Genomic DNA, 18,787 nt, shown 5'->3' with positions numbered 1-18,787 from the left:
TTTATTAAAGGAAAGGTGAAGCATCAGTTTCAAATTGTACAAAAGGAAAAAAACCTCATATTGCAAATGTACAATTTACAGAATTACTAGCAAAACCAATCAAGGAGACACTGAAAATACAAAAATTCGATTGACTTCAAACTAAACTGGAAACCCATTGGAGTAGATACTAAGCCTTTTCTGCCGTGTGGTTGTCTACGATTCTACGTTGGCATTGGTTTTTCCACATGAAACTGTCCAGCAAAGGACCAATCTGTGCAGGTGCCAGGGCACCTCCCCGCCTGCTCCCCAGCCAGAGCCACAGGGGGCAGGGCTGGCGTGGTGGACAGTCCAGTCATCCCTGCCCCTTCACATCCAGTGAAATCCATATTTCTGGAAGAAAGCGATACCCTAGCCCCCCTAAATGGAGCCCAGGAATTGCTAAATTAGCAGATAAAACATTTTTGGTGACCAAGTTTTTTTTTCAGAACTGTACAATGTTGAGAAGTTTGTTTACTAAAAGGATGAATAAAATAACCCATTTTGCTTTCCCACATAGTCACTGGGTGCACAGATTTGTTTTTTAAAAAACACTTTTTTTTTTTTTTTTTGGTAAAAAGGGAAAGCAAAGCCTCATCATTCTGTTGCAGCTACTTTAAAAACCAGCCGGGAAACAGCTGTGGTGGATTGGTTTGCAAATTCTGAGGCTTACTTTTAAAATCAGAAAGGAAGAAACTAAGTGGGCTTTTTAAAATAATAGTAGCAGCAAGTCATAAAAGTCTAAGCAGTATGTAACTCTATACCATCGAAGGCTGTCCTGAAGATTTGCAATTTCTTTCCCCCAAAGAATTATCCTTAATATGCACATTTAACACTGAAATGCAGCTGTATTTCAAGGTAAGCTTAAGAACGTCACCCTCTAAGCACAGACTTCTATGCGGCACATACTTCTATAATTGGTAAACTTAAGTCACAAAATTAGTGCATAAGGGTATTAAGTGCATGGGAAGTAGACACGGTTATGTTACACTTAAAATTACGTTTGAACGGCAAAGGAGTTCATGATTATCTTTTTAAGAAAATGGAAGTCCATGTAACTTGAATTTGGCAGGGCATGAAATAAGTGGTAAAAACAGCAAACTGATAACTTGAGAACCATTTTTGTTTTACTGAGAATACTTTATTTGCTGGTAGAAGTTGCTAAAAATGCACAGAACAAATACCAATAGAAAATGTACTGTATTTGAATCTCCCTATTCTATATAAAATGAACGGTGTACAGCATCTGTTGGAAAAATGGCTGCATGGACATTTCTTATTTTATGCCCCCTTATAAATAAAAATAAACCTTTTTATTCAAGAGTATATAAAATCTGGGAATTCAGATCCATGTCCACAGAGGGTGTGTGGTTTTTGGCAGAGATGCACTGTCAGAATTTCATCATAGCTTGTCAATATTCTGCTCCTCCATATTCCTGTATTCCACATGGTCAACCAAATCCAGTGAGCTCCAAAAACACTCTTCGACAATTAGGGTGAGCTGCTTACTCATAGGTTTAATAAAAATGGTTAGCTTTTAAAACATAAAAAGGCAAAATGTTAAAACGGTTTTTAAATTGTACAACAGGAAAATAAAAGTTAAAAATATTTTTTTTTACTCAATGCTGAGTTTTCATAAAACAGGTGTATTACAGTGTTTATCTTGACAGCTGTTTTAAAAATTTAAAATTTCTTCCTCCCTCCAGAAAAACACACACATCTGTACTGGGATAAGTCCAATAATAGGACACAAATGATTTTTCAGGTCAGTCTTTCTGAGGTGACATTCACCAACATTCCCTTGGGTAATTTACATGCTCCTCTTCTGTCACTGCAAAAAGGGATTGACCTTAATCATTTGATTAAAAAACAAATCAGATCACATCAAAAGTGTTTTTTTCCCCATACAAGCTATCACAGTATATAGGCCTCTAGCTCTAAATAATAGAGTTCCAGATTTGTAAATTTTCTTCAGACTTCAGAACATAGGCATTCCAAATCCCTAGAAAAAATGAAACACAATTATTAACTTCATGCATAAACAAGACCCAGAAAACACAAGAAAAAACGGTAATAATTTAACATTTACTGAATCGTCTTCTATGATAGCTGCAGAATCAAAGAAATCTGGCCTCAACTCGGCTCTCTCTCGCCGATTTCTTGACGGGGGCTGGAAAGAGAAACGGATACTTAATTTTTTCCTGAGATACATGAAGACAAACACTGATAATCAGCTAGTATTTCTATGGTATCATTAATATAAATAACTGTTAAGTGTCACTTTGAAAGGAAAAGAGTCTGACTTACAGGAGCATACATTAAAGAAAAATCTAACTTTGGCTTTTATCACTTAATTTTTTTTTTAAAATGCTTTCAAATTATAATGAATGTATAAAAGCATGTAATTTTGGGGCCTATAAACAACACAACTTTCAATCATGGAATAATTATAAGATTGATCAAACAGTAGGTGACAAAACTTCATTAAATTCCCTACCCGAAGTAGGTAGATGGAGAGCTACTGATGCGTGGGTTGAAGGACGTTATAGACCGGATATGTCTCATTCACATTTCTTACCAAACCTTTTCATTATGTAAAATTCAAAACACATAAAGCATACTGTTATGAGCTAAATTATGCCCCTCAAATTAATATATTTAAGTGCTAACCCCTAGACCACAGAATTTGACTGTATTTGGAGATAGGGTGTTTAAAAAAAGAGGCGAGTAAGGTAGGAGATCATATGAACGTGAACATGAAATTGCTCAGTCGCATCTGACTCTTCGGGACACCGTGGACTGTAGCCTGCCAGTCTCCTCGGTCCATGGGGATTCTCTAGGCAAGAATACTGGAGTGGATTGCCATTTCCTTCTCCAGGGGATCTTCCTGACCCAGGGATTGAACCTGGGTCTCCCACATTGCAGGCAGACTCTTTACCCTCTGCATCACAGTCTGCAGCCTACCAGGTGTCTCTGTCCATGGGATTTACCAGGCAAAGCTACTGGAGTGGTTTGCCATTTCCTTTTCCAGGGGATTGAACCCTGGTCTCCTACACTGCACGCAGATTCTTTACCAAATGAACTACCAGTGAAGCCCAGAGATCATATGGGTGGGTTCTAATTCAATGTGATTTATGTTCTTATAAGAGGAGACACACACAGAGGAAACATCATGTGAAGCCAAAGGAGAAGATGGCCATCTACAAGTCAAGGAGAGAGGTCTCAGAATGAAATCAACGTTGCTGACACCTTGCTCTCAGACTTCTAACCTCCAGAACTGAGAAAGTAAATTTGTCAAACCACCCAGTCAGTGGTGTATTTGTAAGGCAGTCTAGCAAATTAACACACAGAGGAAGCAGTATAATGACGCCCTGTGCACCTGTCACCCAGCTTCAACAATTTTCAAACATTTGGCCAATCTTGTTTCACTGAATCGCCTGTTTTTTTTTTTCCCCTCATGTCATTTCACTTCTGACAACTTCAATGTGTCTCTTAACAGATCTCTTTTTGAAAGAACATAACCACCATGTATTTCTGACAAAGTTAATCATTTCTTAGTATACCTACACTAAGTCCATATTCAGATTTCCTTATTTTACACATGTCTCTCTGTACTGAACAGATAAGGTCCATATTCCGCAACTGACTGCTATGTTATGTAGTCAGACTCCAATTTAAAGTACGAGAGGCCAGATACACATGCTGCACTGAAAGACCGATCTAGGAAAGCTGTTTTTCATGAATGTAATAAGGAGCCAGTTCCTATTACTGCCAGAATTCAAAATCTGACTTGCTTTGAAAGCAGGTTTGAAAAACACAAGCTCATCCAAATGCCACACCCACTGTTGGTCAGTGTTACCTCCTCTTGTCCCTCACAGGCTTCTTAAAACAGCATCATCTTACACCAACGCTTTCACATATTTTAACAGAAAAAAATGTATTGAACTTCCTTACCAGGTCAATAACCATGGTGTCTTCAAATTCTTCGTTCATATCTTCTAACTGGCTTCGGGATGACATCATCACATCTTCAAAGATGGGCTCAGCATCTTCCTCCATGAGACCCCGACTGATACGAAAAGATACAGTCAGAAAGCTGTTCAGACTCATAGAACCTGGAATCCTGACTCTTATATTGGGTTTGCGAACCAGTTAAAGCACCTTCTAGTAACAACCAACAGATTGCACAAATTATGCTATTGAACTCAGGTAATTAAGGATCATTCATTTGGTTCACTCAAGATCTCATCTCAGTTCATCAGAAGGAAGTTAAATGCAATAACCATATTACTAGCTAACTATGTACACAAATTCCCACAGAACTCTTAAGTGATTAGTACCATTATTATCCCAAATTTACAAATGAGGAACTGGAGGCACAGAGGTTTTAGAGCTTACCCAAGACCACACAGCTGATAAGGGACAGCACTAGGATTTAAATGCTGAACACATTAAGAGCCCATGCCCTCCATTCCTATTCTACGCTGCATAGCATATTTGAATTATGATTTTAACTCCTAAGACTAAACTTCAGAGAAACCCAAGTCATCACACAAAATGACCATCATCACACAGTCATTGTGTTCTTATGGCACTTGACGAACACTTACACGGCATGCCTCACTCCAGTTCTCACTTTCATGTAGTTCATTCCTGTTCTGTCCTTCCGATTTAAGTCTTCTAATTTCGGCTGGCCTAACCAAGAGATCTGCATCTGAGGACTGAGAGAGGGTAGCGTTATTCATTTTGTGGCAGCGAAAGAGGGGTTAGGTAATCAGTCCCATGCTAAGAAGGCATGGTTGGTTGGTCTAATCCCCATGTAAGGGGAGTCTGCTGGATATATTCCAGGGTCAAGGTTGAGATCATCATCAAAGGACCTGTTTTGGCAGAAATGGTAGTAAGCTGGAGATCCCTAAGTCCCCAAGAGCAGTTGGCTGTGGCAGCCAGTTGGTAGGTGTGAAGGCAATTGGAATATGTCATCCCCAGATATGCCTCTTTGAGACAGAAATTATTTTGAGCTGAAGGCAATTAAGCAGCAGCAAAATACAAAAAAGTTCCCCTTTTCATCCTAAAAGGGTAGGAAATAAATTATCCTTTTACTGAAGATAGACTCTGATGAGCCCAGAGATGGAACCAGAGGAACCTGCAAACAAACCTTGCTAAATAAATGCTCATTCTTCCTGGTTAGGACGAGGACTGCCTAGCCCTGATGTGACCACCCCTAGTCCAAACTCATGTGTCTTGTCATTTCTTTACAAATGCATTGTTTCTTTGTCTAAAAGGCTTAAAAGCTTCCTACTCTGGTTACTTCTTCAGGTCTTCCTTCTCTTGTGAAGGCTCCCCTGTATATGTAAAAATTTAATAACATTTTTATACTTTTCCCGTGTTAATCTGTCTTTGTCAGTTTAATTTTTAGACCGAGACAGGGGCTCTACGAGGGTTGAGGAAAACTTTTTCCTCCCCTATTAGGTGCTTAAATTATCAGCTTAATTCCCCAAATCCCTACTAAACAAGAATGCTTCTCAGACTCCTGTATCCAGCTGCTACACTACTTACAAGTATTCCTAGCTGGACACTCAGTCCCCTGAGGGAAAGGAATGATGCTGGCTTGGTGGCTCAGAGCTCCCCAGAGTCGAACAAGGAAGGGTAGACCACATTTTTTCTCATTCCTTCTGAGGAAGTTTGGAGTCAGGTACATGCTGGGCCAAATCTTCACCTGCACTCTATCCTTCCTGAAACATGGACACTTGCATACATATGCTTCTTGAGAATTTCATTGGATGCAAACTTGGATGGGATGACTTTTTGGTTGCTAAAATCTGCCACATGAAGTTCTCTCAAAGCAGCTGCCTTTGTATCATGTGAGGCTACCACCTTGATTCAACCTATAAAACTATAGCAGGAAAAAGAAGACAGGCCATAGCCAGGAGGGCCTGACATGGTATAAAGTCAGGAAAGCAAGGTGGGCTGCTCAAATAAAAGACTCCCCACTGCCCAAGGAAGTGAAGTAGGAATGTTGGTCATAAGACAAACTCCCCTCTAAGACTGCTCAGTTATGCAGGAGCTGACAATAATTATCCTTTCAGCTTTGAAGACGGCAGATCTTCAGAGAAAAGATTCCTTATGAAAACCCAAGATCTGAATACTTCTAACACTTCTAACCTTCCTCTTTCCAACCTGCTAAGTTTGTCGAGTTCGAGTGAGAATTCTTTTCTCCATCAGAATAACACAGAATTACTCTAAATGAATAGAAACACAAGTGGAGCTTAGAGACTCTCAAATTTGAATGGAAAAATAACAAAGAAAAAGTTAAGGTTTTCACAGCAAAAGTCATGCCATCACCCTGACTTTTCTGTGATTTGCAGAGCCATGGTACCAGAAAACACTTTAATCTCTGGTGTGGGAAAAGGTAAGAGCTTGATTCTCTTTTACAGAAAGAGCAACTATTCTCAGAATTTATCACCACTTTAGAAGATGTTATATATTTTATAATATAAGTTATTTAGTCTCTTGGTGGTTTTGTTTTCTCATGAATTGAGAAAAGAGTATGCTCGGATAAAATAATTCTTCTTACTTTAACAGTGAAAGATTTATGCAAGAAAACCATTTTTTACTACTCACTTGTGTAAAAAGTCGGGCTCGGAGCCATGTTCAGACTCAGGCTCCTGAATCTGTTCTCCCATGGGCCGGCTGTTCTCCCGCAGGACGGTGGAAGTGAGCTGTGGTGCGGGCAGGGGGCCAGGAGTCTGAATCATGGTGTCAGTCCTGTTCAGCCACGTATTATCCAGGCTTTCATCTGTAAAATTCCAGTCGGAGTCACAGAATGTCAGTGGGTGGAATGAACTCTGGTAGAAGTTACAGCACACACTCAAAGAGCATGGCTCTGGAGTAGACTGCATAGGCTTGAATTCCAGTTACACCACTCACTCGTGTGACTTTCTGTAAGCTATTAAATTTCCAAAATTCAACCCTCTCATATACAAAATGGAACATCAGTAACTGCCCTCCCAACTGTAAGGATTAAATGAGGATGTATATAATCAGCAAATAAATGTTAGCTATCCTACATTATCATCTCTTCCAAGTCCCTCCACCTCCACAGAGAAGATTGTAGCCAGCCAGAGACCCCTCTACCTTCCTTTGCTCAAGCAATAAAGGGCCTATTTGTTGGGTCTTACAGGCGCCGCAAGCAGCAGCACTGCAAGTCTGGCTTCACTGAGAAATCAGCAAGTCCTATTACACAATTATGCTCTGGTCACCTGGCAAGTAACTCTCTGCCAAGTTACACTTCTAGGGCTGGATTGAGGGTCTGTTTTCACACCTTTAACTTCGACCTCTTTAGGGAAGTCTTCCCTGGTCACCCTGCTTGGCCCCCACTTACCATTCTTTTTTAGCTTCTAGAGGAAACAGAATCATTCTTGCTCCCTTAGGGCTTAATTTTATATACTGTCCTGGCAGTGATCTGTAATGTGCATTCACTATCTCTGTAATCAGATTTAAGTTTCTTCAAGAGACCAGGAACTATTTTTTCCTTCTTCTAAAGATCATTTATGGGATCGGGATGGGGAATACATGTAAATCCATAGCTGATTCATGTCAATGTATGACAAAACCCACTACAATACTGTAAAGTAATTAGCCTCCAACTAATAAAAATAAATGAAAAAAAAATAAAATAAAGATCATTTATAAAGACTTGAACAGATTAAATCACTATTTATAGCATCATTTGCATATCTAAATTCTGATAAAATACCATGTAATTATAAAGTTCTACCTATAAAATTCTAAATTACATTTGATCCTTGAACTATATAGTTTGAACTCTTGGGTCCATTTAAACATGGATTTCAAAAAAATAAATATGTATTCCAGTGCTATATGCTTCACGGTTGGCTGAATCCATGGATACAGAACCATGTATATGGCCTGTAAAGTTAGATATGGATTTTCAACTATGTAGGTGGCTGCTCCCCCTCATCCCATTGGTTCAAAGTCAACTGCATTTTCTTGTGTCAGAAGAATTTTACCACAAGATATATTACGAAGTTTTCCTACCCCATTAAGTCAGAGAGACAATGTGCACGTGAGGCTTCTCTTTAGCCATCAAGCATCCTACTGCCCTCAGGTTTTCTAAAATTTTCTCAGACGCATGTATGTTCTACATAAGCTTTTCTGTTCCTGGAAATATCTATCTACTATCTGGTTAAAGTCATTCCACTGATCTGAAGCTCACTACCAAATCTCTTCCAAGTCAGCCAAGATTACATCTTTTATTCATATCACTTTCATTCAACATTTAATTCAAAACTGTTATTCTCTGCTGCATTTAAAATTTGATGACCATAGGAATGGTTTCATTTAGGTTTTTTAACTTGGTAAACCATCTTTCCTGACCTGCCTCTTGAGAAACCTGTATGCAGGTCAGGAAGCAACAGTTAGAACTGGACGTGGAACAACAGACTGGTTCCAAATAGGAAAAGGAGTACGTCAAGGCTGTATATTGTCACCCTGCTTATTTAACTTATATGCAGAGTACATCATGAGAAACACTAGGCTGGAGGAAGCACAAGCTGGAATCAAGATTGCCGGGAGAAATATCAATAACCTCAGATATGCAGATGACACCACCCTTATGGCAGAAAGTGAAGAGGAACTAAAAAGCCTCATGATGAAAATGAAAGAGGAGAGTGAAAAAGTTGGCTTAAAGCTCAACATTCAGAAAACTAAGATCATGGAATCCAGTCCCATCACTTCATGGCAAATAGATGGGGAAACAGGGGAAACAGTAGCTGACTATATTTTTCTGGGCTCCAAAATCACTGCAGATGGTGACTGAAGCCATGAAATTTAAAGACGCTTACTCCTTGGAAGAAAACCTATGACCAATCTAGACAGCATATTAAAAAGCAGAGACATTACTTGGTCCACAAAGGTCCGTCTAGTCAAGGCTATGGTTTTTCCAGTGGTCATGTATGGATGTGAGAGTTGGACTATAAAGAAAGCTGAGCGCAGAAGAATTGATGCTTTTGAACTGTGGTGTTGGAGAAGACAATCTTGAGAGTCCCTTGGACTGCAAGGAGATCCAACCAGTCCATCCTAAAGGAGATCAGTCTTGGGTGTTCATTGGAAGGACTGAAGCTGAAGCTGAAACTCCAATACTTTGGCCACCTGATGTTAAGAGCTGACTCATTTGAAAGACCCTGATGCTGGGAAAGATTGAGGGCAGGAGGAGAAGGGGACGACAGAGGATGAGATGGTTGGATGGCACCACCGTCTCAATGGACATGGGTTTGGGTAGACTCTGGGAGTTGGTGATGGACAGGGAGGCCTGGCGTGCTGTGGTTCATGGGGTTGCAGAGTCGGACACGACTGAGTGACTGAACTGAACCATCTTTCAGCTTTCTACTACATGTCATCTCCAAAAACATCTTCCCGGATCCATTAAGAGTTCGGTCACTCCCTATATGTTTCCAGAGAACCTTTCTGGCCCATCAGAGTACTCACCATTCTGAACTGAAACTGCCTGCTTCTGTCTCCCTTTCTGTAGTATGAACTCTTTTTTAATACCAAATCCCCAGCATCTAGCACAGTTCTTAGGATCAGTCAGTTCAGTTAAGTTCAGTCGCTCAGTCGTGTCCAACTCTTTGGAAGTGTCTTTTAATTTCATGGCTGCAATCACCATCTGCAGTGATTTTGGAGCCCAGAAAAATATAGTCAGCTACTGTTTCCACTGTTTCCCCATGTATTTGCCATGAAGTGATGGGACCGGATGCCATGATCTTAGTTTTCTGAATGTTGAGCTTTAAGCCAACATTTTCACTCTCCTCTTTCACTTTTATCAAGAGGCTTTTTAGTTCCTCTTCACTTGATGGTGCTTGGTAAATATTTACTGAATAAAAGCATAACTTCAGGTAGAATTTATTCTTCTTGAAGAGATCCTTCCAACCCCTCAAGATTCCTCAATGAAAACACTTCTTGCAAAGCTCTCTCATCTTCATCCCAAACTGATGAAACCCTATTGCTTAAGGGTTCTGGACACCTAACCTACCTTAGTCACTTGGTAAATCTGAAACTGATATGGAGAAAGATTTTATTTTTTTGCAATTAAATGGTTACCAAACTGGGTTATCTGGCCCACATAGACCTCTCTGTCCTGAGCACACTAATGACTAACTCTCCATTAGTGTGTAGATAAGTGGGTATCTAAATTCTCTAGCCCTTTGTTTCTTCTCTGTAAAATCTGGGTAATAGTGCTGAACTCAGACCTGATTTATGAAACATCTATACAGCATTCATTATGTGCCAGGAACTGACCTAAGTGCTTTACAAACATTGGTCAAATAAATGATTAAGTGATAGAATGTAAGTACATAGCAAGGGTTTGATGAATGCTGGCTCATAAATGCGCACTACACCTAAGAAAAGCTGTGAGCAGGAAAAACGTCCAGATAGATGAATGGATGTGAGGTGCCCAGATAAAGACATTTTCAAGAGGAAATGACTGAAATCATTCTTAGAGAAAAGTTGAGGCTCCTATACTATAAAGATAGGGTTCTGTTATTTTCATTTTCTGGACCAAAAAGATGTTAAGTCCTAAAGTTGAAACTTGAAAGGAAATCTTAAACTTTAACATTAACTTTGTATTTTCAAATCTTTTTATTCTCTTTGAAATTTACTTTTAGCCTAACCCACTGACTAATGCTAGATGAAGGGGAATACTATACGATGACCACATCTGAACAATGGCAGCGAACGTTTATCAGACGATGCCTTTGTGTCAAGCTCTGTGCTAGGTGATCACTGTCTGCGTACTGAGTTTTTTACTTAAGAGTATTTCACTGAATATTCACAACAGCCAACAGGACAAGTACTCAGATCGTACTTCATCTGCTCAGTGACTGAGGCTTATAGAAATTCAATAACATGCTCAAAGGTTATACAGCTGAAAAACGAGAAAGCCAGGTCTGTATTCTATCTAGAACTCTGAATTTAGAGTTTGTGCTCTTCATCAATAGTTAATACCACCTCCTCAATGATGAAAGAAACATTAGACTTAAATTCTAATTAATTCTGCTACAGATTTCAGCAAAGTCTTTGATGAGTCACTGTTTTTAAGTTAGCAGAAGTAAAAAGAAATTTGTAAAAAGAAGCATGTTGCAGTCTTGCTTTGGAGAAATTTTATTAGGAGAATCATGGAGATGGAAGAAGATTATTTGAGGAAATAAGCATTTTTACTTTGCGTTTTCTCTTAGTTTAAGAATAATCATTAAAAAAAAAAAAAGAATAATCCTTTGGGATTCCCTGGCAGCTCAGATGGTAAAGAATCCTCCTGCAATGCAGGAGACCTGGGTTTGATCCCTGGGTTGGGAAGATCCCCTGGAGAAAGGAAGGGTTACCCACTCTAGTATATTACGGCCTGGAGAATGCCATGGACAGAGGAGCCTGGCAGGCTACAGTCCATGGAGCTGCAAAGAATCGGACACAACTGAGTGACCTTCACACTTTTGTTTTATTAGCAATCTTTAGTCTTTTGGGATATAGGAATTTCTACTCTTGATCACATTTTCACAACAATTCTCCCCGTTCCCCATAGCCTATGAGTAATCTAGATCTATGAGGTCTAGATCTAAAACTAGATGTGACCATCACTATTTTAATATCCAAAAATAGACTTTCCAACCAGGCAGTGGAAATGGAAAGTTGTTTTGGTATATTCAATGTGTTGTAGAGTTCTACCCTCAACTTACCAGAATCTCTCCTATATTAGGATGCATGTTGATAGAATAACATTATGACTGTCTTATTTTAAACTTTAATGTATTAGAGGTCTATGGTAAGGGAATCAATTTTGTAAACCTTCTTGTCTCCTTTATTTCTCTGTGCTTACCATCTTCCTGTGTTCAATGCTTTTTCAGCTTCTTTTTCCTTGACCCTCTTCTGCTTGACTTTTGTCTATTCTAACCTTCATGCCTACACCTCTCTCAGTGTGTATGAAACACACAAGGAAATAATGTGCTTAACAGTATTATCTTGCTTCAACAGAGTATTCACCGCTTTATTTATCTTGACAGGCACATTATCTGCCTCACACCATAAAGGCACACTTACCTTCTACTCGTTTTTTGTGAAGTGGAGGTCGTCCTTTCTTATTCCTTACTGAGGAGGTTTTGCTGCTGCTACTTCCACTGTTCACAGACATTCTATCATCTTCACCGCCAGTGACTAAAGAATTTCTATAGGAGATGAGTGGAAGCCATACATCCTCCCTCCTTTCCATCATTTGTTCCGTAAGGAATTTTTCTAGGTATGAGTGACTAGAAACAGAACAGAAGCAGTCATTTTTATGGAAGCAGTTCATTTAATTTTTTTCATAACTTGAAGCTCTCTTCTCTCTCTGAATAATCCTTAAAGATACACATTAAACTGTTCACAGTGGTTACCTTTAGAAACACAGGGATTGAGAATTTAAGATTTTGCTTCACATTATCTCTGGAATAAGCAATGTATTACTAAAGGGTATGTGTGTTTCTTCCTTTATTCCTTTTTTTTTTGTTTTTAAATACCAGTGTTCAAAAAAAACAAATCAGAAGTTTGGCTCAAAAAGGATACTGATTCTCTTTTAAAATGTTCAAACAGGGCAGGATTTCTAAAATGGTAGAGTGTGGAGAGTGGCATACCCCGTCCCCAACAAAACCACCTTTTTGCTGGTAGATGTTGAGAGTGGGGGACACTAGGGGGTCTATGGGATGGGAACTGTCTGTACCTTCCCCTCACATTTGCTATGAACCTGAGTGAGTGAAGTCGCTCAGTCGTGTCCGACTCTTTGCGACCCCATGGATTGTAGCTTTCCAGGCAAGAGTACTGGAGTGGGTTGCCACTTCCTTCTCCAAGAATTATAATGGTGTCATGATAAAAACCACTTGTCCTGCAACGTGCAACTTACACAGTCTTTTTGTCTTGCCGAAGAAGCTTAGATGAAAATTCACTTAGCAGTTCCAGGAAAGCGAGATTGAGAGGCGGGTATTCTTGTCCTTTCTGATTTTGGTATTTAAAGGCAAATTCTACGCCATCCCAGTATTTATTTTATTTAACTTTACTTTTTTAGAGCAACCTAAAACTGCTCTAAAAAAGTAAAGTTAAATAAAATAAATACTTTATATCACATGTTTCCCTCTTGGTCTACAAGACTGTACATGGCCCAAGGCTGCCCTTCTCAGGAGCAATCAGGGAGGAAGCTTCTAAGCTGCTGGTCTCCTGACTGACTCTGGGGCAAAGTAAACAACCTGAACTGTGATAGCAGCTTTTAAAAGTCACACCCATATCCAACAGTAAAAGGTAAAAATCTAACTAGGAGGTTTAAGCACAACCTTTGAGAGGCTAATACAGGTTAAATGATAAAAAAACAAAGAACAAAGATCTGAGTAGGGACAGTAGAGTCTGCATAACAGAGAGAAACAGACCTCAGAGTTTGCTGATGCAAGTCTCTAAACAAATAAACAACCAAGTAACCAATAACATCCATCGCTAGGGAGACGAAGCATGAGCATCATGAGTAGATATATTATTATCTCATGGTATATCCTATGTGCAATACGTTATCTAAAATGGTCACTTTTCAACAAAAAATTATGAGACATGCAAAGAAATAGGGAAATGTAACCCATATATAGGAAAAAAAAAAAGCAAGCAACAGAAAATTTGGCCCAAAACAGTGCAAAGCAATTATTATACATGTATTCAAAGAACTAAAGAAAACAATGTCTAAAGAATTAAAAGTAAGCCCCATAAGAACACTATTTCTCATTAAATAGAGAACATGAATAAAAAGATAGAAATGATAAAGAACCAAATGGAAATTCTGGAGTACAACAATGGAAATTAAAAATTCATTAAAGGTGCTCAACAGATTTGAGCTGGCAGAAGAGAAGTCAATAATCTTGATCATATATCAATAGAGATTATGTAATCTGAAGAGCAGAAAGAAAAAAAAATGAAGAAAAATGAACAGTGCCTGAGAGAAATGTGGGATATCATTAAACACACTGATATGTGTAATGGGAGTACCAGAAGAAAGGTGTAGAAGCAAATCTGAAGAAATACGGTAATAACTTCAGAATTTGATGAAAAACAATCAAGACATCCTCAAAGCTCAACAAACTCTAAGCAGTATAAATACAAAGAGATCCACAACGAGACGCATCACAATGAAAATACTGAACGCCAAAGATTAAAAAAATCTAGAAAGTAGTTAGAGAATAGTAATTGATTACAAACAAGGGAACGCCAATAAATTTAAAAGCTGACTTCTCATCAGACACAGTAAAGGCCAGAAGGCGGCAGGATTACACAGTCAACATGCTGGAAGTAAAACACTATCAAACAAGAATCTTGTATCTAAGAAACTATACTTCAAAGGTAAGGAGTAAATAAAAACACTCTCAGATGAACAAAAGTGTATACAGAATTTGTTGGTGGCTGACTTGCCTTACAAGAAATACTAAAGACAGTTCTTCAGGCTAAAAACAAATCACATCAGAAAGTAATCTGAATTTACATGAAAAAACTATGAGTGTGGAAGAGTAATTACCAGGTAGTCATAAAGAACAATATAATTGCTTACTTATCTTTTCATTGATTTAAAAAGCAACTGTATAAAACAATATGCACTACTGTGCTTTTGGGCCAATAACAGAAATGTATATTTAACAACGTACACAAAAAAGTGGGTGATGGCAAAGATGTATTGGAGTAAGGAAATGGTATGAGACAGAGATGGTATTTCACATCCACAACTAAGAAAGAACTGAAAAATATAATTAAGGATGGAAGGAATTAAAATGTTACACTAGAAAATATCTGTTTAATATAAAAGGAGGCAATAAAAGAGGGAAAAATCAAAGACAGACATATAGAAAACAAAGTATCATGGCAGAGACTGTTTTAAAACAAATAACATGATCTAATAACAAATAACATAACAAATAACCTCATTTCATTGCGCTTTGCTTTACTGCATTTTGCAGATACCTCAGTTTTTACAAATTGAAAGCTTGCAGTAAGCCTGCATTGTCAGATGATGGTTAGTATTTTTAAGCAATAATGTGTTTTTAAAATGAAGGTACGGACATTGTTTATAAGACATAATGCTATCATACACTTAATATACTACAGTAGAGTGTAAATACAACTTTTCTATGCACTCACTGACAAACCAAAAAATTCATGTGACTTTATTTATCACAATATTTATTTTCTTGTGGTGGTGAGGAACTGAACCTGTAATATCTCTGAGGTATGCCTGTATACGCTGTCTACAAGAAACATACTTTAGATTCAAAGGCAAAAAAGGTAGAAAGTGAAAGGATGGGGAAAGAAAGCTATACTATGCAAACAGTAACTAAAATAGAGCTGGGGTGGTTACACGCTACTATCAGAAAAAATAGACTTTAAGACAAAAATTTTCTAGGGACAGAGAAGGTGGTGGAGTTAAGAGTCAGTCAATCCACCAGGGAGACATAACAATTATATATACAACCTAACAACAGAGTCCCAAAATATACATGAAGCAAAAACTGAGAACTGAGAACTGAAAGGAGAAATAACAATTCAATAAAAATAGTTGGAGACTTCAATACCCCACTTGCAGTAAAGGACAGAACTAACAGAAAATAGAAGAAAATGTTATGAAGAAAACTATAAGCCAACTGGACTTTGATTTTATGGAAACAGGTCAAATACAAAATAAAACTAAACTATAACTAATATAAAACGAAAGAAGAAAGTGTCCCACAATGGTTAAGCTAGTGTTCACAGATCTTTGAATAAGAGAATAAGAAATCATTCCCACTTGCAAATTCTAGGGTACTGAAAGGTAAGCAAAGAAAAACTATATAAAAGTTTGAAAGAAAATTATAGTCCTTTAAACTATCAGAGCCTAAGTTATCAATGTAATGACATGATTAATTTCCTTCAAAAATTTTAACACTTAAAATTATAATGTGAGTAAAGTCGCTCAGTCGTGTCCGACTCTTTGCGACCCCATGGATTGTAGCCTGCCAGGCTCCTCCGTCCATGGGATTTTCCAGGCAAGAGTACTGGAGTGGGTTGCCATTGCCTTCTCCAGGAATTAGAACGGTGTCATGATAAAAACCACTTGTCCTGCAACGTGCAACTTACACAGTCTTTTTGTCTTGCCGAAGCAGCTTAGATGAAAATTCACTTAGCACTTCCAGGAAAGCGAGATTGGGAGGCGGGTATTCTTGTCCTTTCTGATTTTGGTATTTAAAGGCAAATTCTATGCCATCTCTGAAATAAAAGAAGATATTGTCTTATTTTTCCAAATAGCTAGTATAGTTCTTCAACAGGCTAGAATTTAAAAAAAATAGTTGGGAAGGCAGCAAAATTATCACTGAAGGTAAAAATAAACTCAAATGGTAAAGTAATAATTTGCATGACAGTTGCATAATTATATTTCATTTTAGTATTTACACTGGAAAACAATTTATGTTGTGAAGTTATATTTTAAACTTACATTGTAAAAAATAAAAAATAGCTATGCAGCCACAAAGATAAATTTCTGTGTAGCTTTTAGAGGTAACAGAATACCCTGGAAAGATACAGAGATTGTCAGAAAATTTGGTTTGTAGAGTTTTTGTAAGGTACTTAAGAAAATTTTTTTATTATTCCGTTTTCAATAATGAAATGAGGATGCACAGTGTTTTTAAACATGTCTCCCACAACATTTTCTCACTGACAGAGTGACAAGAATATTTTGTTAAAATTTTCCTTGAAAAGTCTAACATTTGTTACTTTAAAAAATTGGTCAAATAATAGTTGTTTTTGGTAAGTTTCAGTAAACCAGATTGTGTATAACAGTGTTTATTTAGCTCACTCACTTGTGGAGTGTGGCAACTGCTTCTCGTGTCTTGATCTGGTCTAATCCGAATGTGAGGGCAAAGCGACGTGCCAATTCTTTAATACCACTGACATGGGCAGATGTCCTATCTAGGTTGGGCCCTTGCTCTTGAACAAGTTCATTAAACAACTGGTAGAAAGAAAAAAAGAGGAAAAAGTTCATAGCTAAGAAATATTTATTTACTGTTAGAATAGGTAATACAATTTAAAAAATATTTAAAAGCCATATGGTAAAATACGTATTTCCCTTCTTATATTAACAGTAGCTACACTTTCCCCTTCTCCAAGTCATCTACTATTATCTACTATTTCTCAAGCTCATTTTTATGCTAGTTGTGTGATTACATGCAAACCAGAATTTATTTTTCTACCAAAAGGAACATATTTTGGGTTGGGGAAAATGTTTACAAAAATATACTATGTATTCTTTTTGTTGTTTTCACAGGAATGGCAATATATAAAGTGCAGGGTTCAGAACTTTGTTTCTCACTCATTACATCTTAGACAAGAACATTATGTAAACGAAGATCATTAAGATATATGAAATGTTCTTTTCCCATCCAATGACAAAATACACAAAAAAGTTCTAAAACTGAGTGATGGGGTTTTATAATTACATACACATTACATGTATTGCATCAAAATAATAGAATCAAAACTCTGGAATACTAAAGAATATAAAAGCCATCGTCATTCTGCCACCAAAGTGAGACACTTACATGTATCCGCCGCCTCTTCTATTGTGAGAGAATGAACAGTCCAAGCTCTGATCTAAAGCCACTGCCTGCTTATGTACAGAATCTCACCGTCCTTTACCTACTTAATGGTTTGGTCCTGTGTACAGCTTTTTCCTGAATCATTAACTACTCCCTCTCTGTTAGATGCATGCATCTTAAAAAACAAACAATCCTAACTTCTTAATTCCATCTCCTCTGCCAGTTACGGGTGCAGCTGTCACATTCTCTTTACACAATGATCCTGAGAAATACTGTTTATATTTGTTTTCTTTACTTCCTCACCTCCCAATCTCTCAATTCATTCTAGTCACACCATTTCATTGAAATAGCTCTTATCTTCTATTAGTTAAGTTGTCTACCTTTTTAGGTTTCTTTAGCAATAGACTGGTTTAAACTACTTATTCTGCCATGACTAGAAACAGCAGTTCTTCCAGAGATTTTCAAATTTATTCATGGGTAATTGTTTATAAATTATTAAACTTTAAACTGTTTTCAGAGACAGTTGTACACAATAGCCTTCAACTCTAAAATTTACATTTAAAATAAATACAAAGAATATATTTCACTGTATAAAATTCAGAGAATATCAAAGTAAAATTATTTTTTCTCTTTCCCATTATATATTCTTCTTCTCTCCAAAGGTAATCAATGTTAGGGTTAAAGTCTGAAAGTTTTTAGACCAATTTAGACACATTAATATATTACACATACATAAAGTTTTAATTTTTGTTTATATGGTATTGTACTATATTTTGTCCTGAAACTTGCTGTTTTTCACTTAATATTTTGTCTTACAATTATTTCAGCTATTTCAGAATAAGTTTATTTTACTAGTGCTATGTTGATGAACATTTAGACTATTTAGAATTGTGCAATATTACACAGACTGTTGCAATAAAACTATCTTTCATATACACGGTTTTGTGCATACCTGAATGTATCTATGCAGATACCTAAGTAGGAAAAAACTGGTTCAAAAGGAATGTATATCTTAAACTTTGAAATATACTGCAAAATTATATTCTAACAAGGTAGGAGCAATTGCTTTCACAAGGGACCTTTTTCTTGCCATATCTTTAACAATCACTGGTATATCTATCATTTTAATTCATGCC

At 37.4% G+C, this 18,787-nt stretch overlaps 1 protein-coding gene across 1 annotated transcript in view; it reads right to left on the bottom strand.

Moving 5' to 3' along the window:
- Positions 1–1,133: 1,133 nt before the first annotated feature.
- The window catches only part of STAG1 (stromal antigen 1), a 496,183-nt gene continuing 478,529 nt past the window's right edge, over positions 1,134–18,787 (bottom strand). The window contains exons 27-34 of the mRNA XM_043474336.1: positions 16,917–17,065; positions 16,198–16,326; positions 12,130–12,335; positions 6,640–6,814; positions 4,629–4,739; positions 3,973–4,087; positions 2,108–2,188; positions 1,134–2,020 (exon numbers count right to left, since the gene is read on the bottom strand). Of these exons, the coding sequence (XP_043330271.1) occupies positions 1,997–2,020; positions 2,108–2,188; positions 3,973–4,087; positions 4,629–4,739; positions 6,640–6,814; positions 12,130–12,335; positions 16,198–16,326; positions 16,917–17,065 (990 nt within the window). The 3' untranslated portion in view covers positions 1,134–1,996. The remainder of the gene's footprint in view (positions 2,021–2,107; positions 2,189–3,972; positions 4,088–4,628; positions 4,740–6,639; positions 6,815–12,129; positions 12,336–16,197; positions 16,327–16,916; positions 17,066–18,787) is intronic.

The sequence above is a fragment of the Cervus canadensis genome, chromosome 7, assembly GCF_019320065.1.
Source record: "Cervus canadensis isolate Bull #8, Minnesota chromosome 7, ASM1932006v1, whole genome shotgun sequence".
In the NCBI taxonomy this organism is placed as follows: Eukaryota; Metazoa; Chordata; class Mammalia; order Artiodactyla; family Cervidae; genus Cervus; species Cervus canadensis.
Note: the sequence above shows the minus strand (reverse complement) of the source record. Positions and strands in the feature narration are given on the sequence as shown.